Raw genomic sequence first — 10,882 nt, forward strand, 5'->3', positions numbered from 1 at the left:
GTTTCTATACTGTGAAACCGTTTTTATTACAAGGTTGATTGATATTGTTGTGTTGTGATTACTGTAATGTGTTGTGGTATGTTGTTCATTGTTGTGCTCTGTAAGATGAAAATAGTTTTTAGTAACTAGTTAGTTATTGTATTGTACGAGATAGATTTGATAGATTAATAGATGTTTTAATGTAATAATATTAAAAATAATTTTTTAAAATAAAAAAATATTATTTTAATATATTTTTAAATAAAAATTACTGCTACCATACTATTCCACAGCCTTTGAAAAGCTACAACAAGCTAAGATGGAAATTAGCAAAATGTTCATGGCGCACATTGTTGTTTTCTTGGAGATCTACTGCACCTGCAACGGTATTAAAGTCATTAATATACATCGATGGTATGTGGAGTATATCAATGAAGTATCTGAGTGAACAAGAGTCTGAAAATGCCGCTTGAAAAAAACAAAGGAAAAAAAGCGAGCTTTATGTAAAGTATGAATAAAAAACATGCAAACAAAAAATAGTGATCTGAACGGTATAGAGTTCGAAGTGGTTCTTCCCAATGTCAACAATCTAAATTAGTCACTCGATTGTTATATGGTTTCAGCTGGTTCTTTGCAATCCCAACAATCTAAAATATTCACTTGAACCTTGTAGGGTTTCGAGGGGTTCTTTCCAATCCCAACAATGGAGACAGTTTACAGGCCCAGAAAATAGAGCCTGGTGATGTTAAGCTGAGCATATGGCAGATTATCAATCAAACAGTAAAGTTGAAAGTGTTGTAAATTTGTTGTTAGATATTATAACTTGAATATTATTTCATCAACCAACCGTAAAATAGACTAGTTTTTTGTTGAATGTTTCACTGCCCCATCTAAGCTTAGCAATTGTGAAGTGAATTTTTCACTGTTGTGCTGTAAAAGCTATTGACTTTGTAAGATTTACATTGGTGGGCTAAGCACTGAATGTGTTGATTGCAGGGTAACATTGCTGTGAAGCTGGGGAGAGGATTGTGTGGGAATGAGGCAACTAAACAGTGGCGGTAAAGGTATATAAAAAACTTTAGAAGCAGTGCGCATAGAGATGGAAAGTCTGAGGGAGAAGGAGCTGCAGGGAGTAGGGACAGCTTAAAATCAATAAAATAGCAGGCCAGTTCGACCCAATTAGGAAACCAAGGAAGGAGTCAGTGACACAGCAGTTGCAGGAGTGTTTATGTTTGCTTCTTTGAGAACAAAGGAAAAATATGGAATCAATAGCAGGTTATTTGTTAGCTAAGGGAGCGGGCAAGCTCTCATGGCAGCATTTTAAGGAATTGATACAGCGGTAAAAAAAGAGTAAACAGAAGTTACAAGTAGCAGGAAACTGTTGGATTATCAGAGCCACATGTGAAAAATGGTTATGAATGAAGAAACAGAGCAAAGGCAGCATGCTAAGTGGATATAAGTTGGTCATGTGAATATAGTTCAAACAAAAAAATGAGAAAGACTGGCAGCCGACGGCATTACCTCAGAGGATGTTGATTAGAGTCGTTTCTTATTAGGTTTTTTTTTTCTTGTGTGATGTCTTGTACATGCGAAAGACTGCTGTGCATTTTAAAAAAGATTTGATGATCAAGCTTGTGCATGTGAAAGGTAAGAGGAAACGAAATAAGCTGCAGGGCGACGAAATAAGAGCCCCTTTAAAAAAAGTAGCGTATCTGTTGTCTAAATGCGGGAGAGTGAACTGGATCCTCATGGTAAATGGATGAATGAAAAGCATGAATGTATGTGATCAGAGACTATCGGTGTATCATCAAGCAAACCATGAGAAACGCCAAGCATCTTTGTTAACAGTTGAAGGAATTGAGAGTGACGGAGCAAAAAACGTAAAACATAACTTAAATCTGCATAAGACAATAAATTAAATAAACCGAACAACTGAACAAAGCTACTTGTAATAAATTCAATTGGGCAGTGACAGAACTACTTTTATAGGAAATGTCTTGCCCTTAAAGTTCAAGCACTTATGGACCAGCACGCTTATTGCACTGAGAGAACACAACTAAGTTTGTGAGTTTCAAGAGTAAAGTCTCTATGGCAAACTAGTTATGGTCAACGCTTTTACAGCATTATGAACCAGCAAGGCCTAGTAATTGTCCTTTGGAATCTTTAAGATAAAAAATGTCACTTCGCAGCATCTTCTGCATTCTCCTGCCCGTACCGCCGCTTAAACTTGGCAATCTGACCTAAACTTTCAGCCATTTGCCGTTTTGCTCTGAAGTGGTAGACGTTGCCAACATGGTGTATTTTTGTCATCATAGCATGCATTAATCTGCCATCTTGAGTCACATAGGATATCCATTGCATTTGAGGGTGGATTCCTTTCTTCATCTTGCACAAATCTGCATTTCAAAGAGCACCATACAGAGCTCAACATAACTCATACTGAATTTTCATTCCAAAACTAAAGAGTTGCTCATGAAGACAATCTGATTAAGATTGAACATTATTTAATGTTCTTAAATGGCCTCATAAACGTATGATAAAGCTTGTTGGACAAACATAAACAAAATTATAATATAATTTCTATTTTGGATTTTTTGTATGCAATTTGCATACATTTTTCAGAAAGAGTCCCAAAATATATTTTAACATTTTCAAATTGGTCAGTTTCTTGTTTGTAATGTACGTGGTTCTAATTTTTTTTTTACCCAGCTAGTTCTTAGAACAATTCAGCAGAATTTCCACACCAGAAAATCTTAAGTGATCTAAGCTGTGAAAAAACAAACACTCCTTTCCATTATTCTTCTACAATAAATTGAAAATTTGTCTGCCAAAGCATTACCCATGCCACACAAAAAAGTCATCATAACTTGCTTAAAGATACAATGCCAGTACAGTTCGGAAACACAAACTATAATTCATGCTTCTCTGCTATTGAAAAACGCACCCAAGGTCCCCCACATCACACTAATAAAATCCAAAATCCTTAAAGCTGCAAACCTGAGAAAAATGTGAGCTACAGTCCAGTTTCTTGTAGATGATTAGAAATTAGAGGGCATTGGCACAGGATCATGACCATGAATGGCAAAAGGTAAGTAAATTAGATGGTACATATAACTATTGCTTGTCATCTACCATCATGGCAAGGAAGGTCTGGCAAGTGTATATCAAATCTCTAATCAATACTAACATAATTAATTTGAGCTCTATAATTAAACTGAGAAATATGCATATAGTGATCATGTTATTAATTTATTTTTTCCCCTCCCTTTCAAGCATTTGATGAAGTAAGGCAAGGACTCTGATTAAATGACACACTACTGCTATAATAAAATCCTTGTTTATAGACTGACGGGAGAAAAAATAATTGAGTTCAGAACTTCAATATCATACTGGGAAGAGGTTGTTACAATAATCTGATGCCCAACACCTTCAAGTGCTTTTGTGCTTTGTAACGGCTCTAATATCAGTATCATCAACTCTGGTATATTCCTATGTAATGTACTTGGAAATACTATACCTTCTGTTCTCTTTACCTCTGTTAAACACAAATTTACATTTGTTTCAGGGAATGAATCTTTTAAGTTATCTTTAAACACAAAACTGAAGATCTGTTTTTTAAACGGTCATCGGAGTAAAAATGAATATTATTTTCATCAGAAGATTTAAACAAGTACTAAACTTTTCTCCACAAATTCTCTTACACTAATTCAGTTTCCATCGAGAAATCAGAAACATGTGTTAGAGAAAAGAAAAACAGAGATCGACAGAGAAGAGAAATCACACCTGGTGTGACAAGACTCAAGGTCGGGTGTGGGAGAGGGAGGCGGCCGGCTGGTTTGCTAGATCTGGAGGTTGGGTGTGACGCGTGCCGTGAGGGAGCTGGGGAGGGGGCGGCTGGTTTGCTAGATCTGAAGATGAAGATTGAAGATATACCAGCAGGAGTGAAGATTGATATTTTTTGTTAGTTCTTATCTGGGTGTGGCGTTGGGGAGACTGAGAATCAGAGAGCGTGAGACTTGTGAAGGCTGAGAAGGGCGGCTTGCCTGCTAGCAACGGTAGCTAGGGTTAGATATTAGAAAGCATTTTTTTTTTTTTTAAGTGCCCTTTATTTTTTTATTGTATCTGAGCCGGTTCACTTTCGTTGGGGTTTTATGGTTCAGTCTTGTGAAATCAAACTGAATGATCTTTTAATATTTTAATCAGTTTTTTTCATGGTTCCATTTTATTTTTTTTCTCGGTTTTTTTTACTTACCGCTAACCTTCAACAACTTCAGCCTGCACAAATTTGCACAGTAAAGTATGAAAGTTGCAGACATGGAAGTGAAAAGTAGAGCTTGATGAGAAGGCAAGATTCTTCCAAAATGGGCTACACCCTGCCACAACCACCACCGTTCATTCTTGCATAAAAGTTCAAATAACGAGCCGGTGATAAAAGACGTTTCGAGGTGAGAATCAAAAGATGCACTCTCACATGGATACAAAACAAAGAGAGAATTGAAGTAAAAAGGAACAACGTGGGTGAAACGGGAATGGACAAGATATAAAGAGGGGGAAAGGATCATATGCTTATTCCAGAGAGTTTTTAGAAGTTGCATCAGTACATGAGGGGAGGAAAATACAGTACTAAGGGAAAAAGAAAATCTAGTAAATTTCTGTACCAGGGAGACTGACCTACTTCACTGAAGCCTAACATCTACATCTTTTTCACTTCCCCTCTCAGATGATCTGTTAGACATAGGACTTTGGTTTGTATTTTGTTGAGTAACCCCCCCATAACCCCCTGTTATGTTACAGACCATTAGCCTACACATGCTTGACAAACCTACTTTCTTTACAACTAAAAGAACAGGCGATGGAAAATGGAAATAACACCACCACCACCGTCGTTTGAACACCACTACTAATTCCTGCTACTTCTACAATGGTAAGCATGACATCATCCGTTAATTTGCAGGAAATGTCCTGATGGGACGCTAATGTCTTCTAACGATCCAATTTCTCCCATTCATAACGTCCATGGAGAGGCTTGTCACTAACGGGGTCAAAGTTATACCTGCCAAAAGTCGACATTTCTATCAGCCAAGAGAATGCAACCTTTGCAGCAGAAACATTACATGCAAGAAAGCCCAAGTCTTAAAAAATCATTTAAAGAAGATAAAGAACGAGATGGGGGATGTATACTTCTCAGTAAACTGCCTTAGCTGCTCTTCTTCAGCCGGGCCAAAGAACTCATCCATTTCATGGGCCGTTGGGATGTGCCTTCGAGTTGAGTTACGTAACCTCCTGCTACTTTCAGTTGGGTTTGCAGGCTTAGTAGTAGAACCAGGGGTTCTTGCATCTTCTGTGTCTCTTGTTAAATTGCAAGGAGTCGATTCCCTAGTGCTCCTGTGACAAAGAAGACAGATATGACATAGGCCCAGAGAATATGTAACATAAGACTATGCATAATGATGCAAGTCTTGTGTCATAAAACTATCAGCACTGATAATAAATATAAAGCTTATGCAATTAAACATTAAAAAGAACAAGAATGGTGTCAGCATATAACATTTGAAAACTTGAATTTTTCCAAGCCATTAAAGACATTGCCGCTCAATTTTCCAGGCAGCTTAGGCCACGTAAATTCTGCAAAGATGATACGAACCTCCCAATCATAGGTTTAACTAGTTGAAAACACTTCCAACACTTCCACAGAAAGCAACAACCCATTTTTAACTATAATGTACTTTAAGCACTAAAAATCCAAGAAATAAACTTCATGAGTTCTGGGAATTACAACAGAAAAATATCGAAAATGAATTCTTCTATTTCCCAAATTCAATCTTGTACCTGCAGATAATTAGTACTATAAAGAGACAATTGCTACAAGCACAAAAGGATCAAGAAAGAAGTAGAAAACCACTTTAGATGTCCTATCCCCATTACATGAATCAAATAAGACACAAAATCTGTTATTATTAGGATATTCTTTAGGCTTTGTATCAAATCAGAGTCCATGGATCAGTTGTAAAATATTCAGCACAGCTAATTCCAAATAAAGTAGTTTCTGTTATAGTGTCCTCTGTCCAAACATAAACAAAAACCATGTGTGATGACAAGACAAACATGCATTAAGCATATTTATGTTCAAAGAAGAATCACCAAACAATAATGACATGCTTAAAAATGCAGAGGCAGCTATTGTTAAAGAAACAATCGAGCAGGCTTTGCTTCTTCTGATTAAAATAATGCAATGATATCCATGTTTGGAGGCACAAAAAGAAGAGGACACGTGTTAAAACTATTTTGTTTTTATGCACATATAATAAAGATCAGCATAAAAACAATCAAATTGAAAAAAAAAAGAAAAAGGCAAGAACTGTAAAGCCTGTTCAGTGTAAGGTCCAGTAAACCATTATGCAGATATGATCACGGCATTTTTAAACAGAAACCCACCAAATGATCAAATGCAATGAGGTAATAAATCTCGTTTCCCACGAAGATGATTAATATTTCATTTAAAACCTCAAAACAAAGCCAGGGCAATAATTTCCTAGATAAAAATCACAGAAAGATGTGTCAAGCACTTCAAAGAGAATTAAAGAAATTGTTATGTGGTTTCAGCTTCACTGGTCACAAGAATCTAAGGTTAGGTCCAAAATTTCTCCTCACAGCATTTTCTCAGAAACCAAACAGAAAGGGCAGCAAAACTCTTAAAAAGAAAATCACATTAAAAGACAAAAGGTGAGGCTTTAGTAAAGGATTCCACCACAATTTGTTTTTCTTTTTTAAAAAGGAAAAACTTTATCTATATGTAAAGCACAAAATCTCTTCTTTTATCTCAAGCAATTATTAGGGATGGAATGAAATAAAATAAAATTCTGTTATTTATTGCTATGAAGTTTTTTCTAGAAATGAAGCCTAAGTACAACTAACCAAAAAGCTGCCACGATCCTCTTTAAATGCAAATTATTGTCTTCCCGAGCCACAAAAATTACAAACTAGAGCTTTCAACTAAACCAAATAGATGAAAGAAAACCCTGAAAAAGTGTACACTGCTAGAAAAGAAAAAATAATATAAAACCCAAATCAGGAATAAAGTTGAAATGAGGCATTAACATGTCTCTTTCCCTTCAAATTCTCAGCAATTAAAAACAGACATGGAAAAAATCATTTAAAACCCCCAAGAAACATAAAACTGTTGATTTTTCCTTCTCTTTCTCTCCATTTTCTCAGCAACCAAGCACGAATACACTAATTTCATCAAGAAACCCCCAAAAAATAAAATTAACGGGTTTTCATTCAAAACCTCCAAGAAACATAAAATTATTGAGTTTTCTTCTCTTTCTCTCCAGTTTCTCAGCAACCAAACACGCACTAATTTCATGAAGAAACCCCCAATAAAAACCCATTCTTTTTAAAATGGAAGCCCACATCAATTATCGTTCTTTCCTTCCATTTCCACATCAATCGAGAAACAAAACCCTAAAATTGAGAACCCAAATAACAAAAATGAAACCCAAATTTTTCCAAAAACCAAAAGATTCGAAAAAGAAAGAGAAGACACATCAATTTTTCAATGTCCCTCAGTTTTCACGTTCCCCGCAAAAACTAAACAAAAAAACCCTAATTTAAAGAATAAAAGAGCATCTCAAACTTTGTGCAAGAAATTAAAGTAAAGGAAAGAAAACCCACCTATCTCTACCTTCAATATCCAAAACATTATCTCCAAAAGAAGCCAAGTCTTTACTGTTGCTGTTATTATTCTCTTCAACTTCTCTACCGTCCACTTTACTCTCTCCCAATTCTTTCTCTTGACCCGACCCCGAACTTGATTTCAGATTAGGGCTAGGGCTTTCTTCTTCTTCTTGCTGATGCTGCTGACCCAATTTACTACTATTCTGACCACCCTGCCTATGATGCTGCCTTCTGGGAGAATCATGATGCAATGACGGGATTGGGGGCGGTTTCTTCTCGAGACGGCGGCTGCGAAGCTGGAGGTAACCAGCCGGAGACGATGGAGGAGAGGCTTTGACCCCTTGTTGTTTCTTGAGAGCTAGGGTTCTGGCTCGTGTACGGACACCGAGAGTCAAGTCCATGACGGCTACATCGCTTGTGGTCTTAGCTTTCCTCATGTACTTGCCCATTTCCTGAAACCTCTTTTTCATACATACGTAAATGAAGAAGAGAAAGAAAGAGGGAGGAAGGGAAATGAAGGAAAAGGAAAGAAGCGGGGGGTTGCTTTTGGTTAAATATTTTGAGAAAGGGAGAGGAGGGCGAGGGGTGGGGTATTTGTAAAGGAATGGAATCGCTGTTGAGAAGAAGGTAATGGTAGGGTTGGGGCGTGTGGGCGACGGATGAAAAGCATCGTGGTTGAGGCTGGGGTTACGAGTGAGTCTTGTAACGAGACAGTGGTTAATATTAAAATAAATGTTAATAATATTTTTATTATTTTTTAAAAATTAATTTTTAATATTAACAAATTAAAATGACTCAAATCACATAAATCATATAAAATTTTAATAAAAATAAAAAATAAAATTTTTAAATTTTTTAAAAAATACAAGTTTAATCGTGTTCTCAAATATCACCTATATAATAAAAAATAAAATTTTTAAAATTTTTAAAAAATACAAGTTTAATCGTATTCTCAAATATCACCTATATTTTAAAATGTTATTTATTTAAAATATATTAAAATAATATTTTTTATTTTTTAAAATTATTTTTACTATTAATGTTTTGAGATGATTTAAAAATAGTAAAAAGTATTAAATTAAAATAAAAAATAAAAATATTAATTTTTAAACAAATATTTTTAAAGTATAAAAATAAATATTTATATAGGGTTCGATGATATTGTAATTAGAAGTGTTAAAAGTAATTGTTTTTAAATAATTTTTATTTAAAAATATATTAAAATAATATTATTATATAAAATAAATAAAAAATAAATTTTTAATTTTATCTTTTATAAAATAAATATTTCAAAAATAATTATATATAGAATGTAGTGGGGAAAGTATAAGTTATTTGAGGAATCATATAAATATTTTAAAAACTAAAAATTATTATTTTAATATTTAATATCTTGGATGAGCATGAGAATTGCAATAGATGCATTTATTGTTGGGAAAATTACTTAAAATATTTTGTTTTTTTTACAATGTATAACATTTTTTATAATTTGAAAAATTATATTTTATATCCTTATTTTATATATATATAATAATAAGTTCTTCGTTGTGATTGTTTTAATACCTAAAGTGCTTTTATGATTTTTCCATGTTCTTCCTCTTCCTCCCACGGTTTTTCTGAATCAAAATCAAGGTCTTTTTACTTATTTTATTTGGATCCTTTTTTATTTTCAAATTCATAATAAAAAATTAATCAAATTAATTTAAAGGTAGAGTTAAATTTATTTATTTTTGTTGACAACACAACAAACTGATAAATTAAAAAAAAAAAAAAGACAATTCACCACCTTCCATCTCTTTTATTGCTGTTCAAAACACCCACAACTCCAGCAAAAAAGCAAAACTCATTCCCTAAATTTCATTAAATTATAGAAAATTCAAATACACAAAATCAAAAAGCCATGCATGCCCAGTTTTTTGGCAGTTCCATCTTGGCTATGGCAGGGAAGATGTGCCCTCTGCTTCAACATGTTGACCTAAATGGCTTTACAGAATTACAGATGCTGGACTTCTACCATTTCTAGGGTTTTTGTTCTTCAAATATCAAATTTCAGGGACCTTTTGGTTTATGAACATGGATTTTTCTTATTTGGAATAAAAAAATCATTTATATTGTTTTTTAATGAAGATAACTATGTTCTGTGTTGACTAAATAGTTATTAGTATTGTCTTTAAATGAAGATAACTATGTTCTGTGTTGACTACATAGTTATTAGTATTGTCTGTGAATGTTAAAGAGGAGAGTGGTTAGGTTGGAAAAAAAGCAATAAAATAATTATATTTCTCCAACCCGATTATTAATATATATAAATATTTTTATATTTATATTAGAGATTTAAGTTAGCGTTGACTTGGTACATAAAGTAGTGAGTTATCCTAACTATTTATTTTTTATATGTATTTTAAAAAAAGAAATATAAATAAAAAAAGAAATCTTGAGTGAAAATATTGAGCAAGTTATATGTTTTAATTTTCATTTTATTTTATGTTGTGTACAAGAAATAATTAATATAATATTACTAGTTATTCTTCAAACATCATAAAATTTTCCATTAGGCTATTACCGCCCTGCATACTTTAAACTAATTTTTTTAAAAAAAACTCAACTAAATTTTATAAAAACAACAATTTTTTATACGATCTAATTAATTAAATTACACAAATCAAGATTAACTCGAGAGCTGGGTATGATTATTAATCCACAGGAATGTATTTTCTCCACGTCACTTTCCACACTTGAATATATCGCGACACGATTAAAATCCGAGAATTTGAGGGCTTGCGAAGGACGGCAGTCCTTGGATTCCCTTTTAAGTGGCCAGGTGGAAAGAGCATTCTTAATTTTTTTTATTGGCTCTTTTTTGTATGTTTTTCTTCGTCAAAGATATAAGGCTTGAACAGTCCCACTCACCCTCGTAGGAAATGGAGTCCACGCACCTTCACGCGTCTGCCATGGAATTTTTCTGCACGATATAAAAGTCCATGGATATCTAGAACATATGCTGCCTGACTACAGTTTCTGATCAGATGAGGCCAGATTTACAGTTAGTTTTAGCCGGAATTAAGCTTATTAAAATTGAATGATGATAGGTCAATTTCTTGTCTAATTAAAATTTAATTTAATTAAAATTTGTATTTTAAATATAATATAATCGTTTTAATTTATCCAAATTCAATCATTTTAGATGCAAAATTAGATTAATTACTTTTTTAAAGTATAGTTATTG

General features: G+C 33.7%; 2 protein-coding genes across 3 annotated transcripts; both read right to left on the minus strand.

The window, feature by feature from the left end:
- Window positions 1-1,788: 1,788 nt before the first annotated feature.
- LOC105140501 (Ribosomal protein L31) lies at window positions 1,789-4,109 on the minus strand. Its single transcript, XM_011047361.1, has 2 exons — window positions 3,763-4,109; window positions 1,789-2,375 (listed from the first exon to the last, which is right to left on the minus strand). Exon 2 carries the CDS (start codon window positions 2,362-2,364, stop codon window positions 2,158-2,160), a length of 207 nt encoding a protein of 68 aa, XP_011045663.1. The 5' UTR covers window positions 2,365-2,375; window positions 3,763-4,109; the 3' UTR covers window positions 1,789-2,157.
- A 411-nt stretch (window positions 4,110-4,520) lies between these two features.
- On the minus strand, window positions 4,521-8,301 carry LOC105140502 (cyclin-dependent kinase inhibitor 5-like). Of its 2 annotated transcripts, XM_011047363.1 has the most exons (4): window positions 7,654-8,301; window positions 5,161-5,364; window positions 4,958-5,032; window positions 4,521-4,884 (listed from the first exon to the last, which is right to left on the minus strand). In XM_011047363.1, exons 1-3 carry the CDS (start codon window positions 8,124-8,126, stop codon window positions 4,963-4,965), a joined length of 747 nt encoding a protein of 248 aa, XP_011045665.1. In that variant the 5' UTR covers window positions 8,127-8,301; the 3' UTR covers window positions 4,521-4,884; window positions 4,958-4,962. The 2 variants fall into 2 exon arrangements, with proteins under 2 accessions (XP_011045665.1, XP_011045664.1); XM_011047362.1 differs by having other exon boundaries at window positions 4,521-5,032; window positions 7,654-8,300.
- Between the last annotated feature and the right edge of the window lie 2,581 nt (window positions 8,302-10,882).

The sequence above is a fragment of the Populus euphratica genome, unplaced genomic scaffold (genome assembly GCF_000495115.2).
Source record: "Populus euphratica unplaced genomic scaffold, PopEup_1.0 scaffold274.1, whole genome shotgun sequence".
NCBI classification, from domain to species: domain Eukaryota; kingdom Viridiplantae; phylum Streptophyta; class Magnoliopsida; order Malpighiales; family Salicaceae; genus Populus; species Populus euphratica.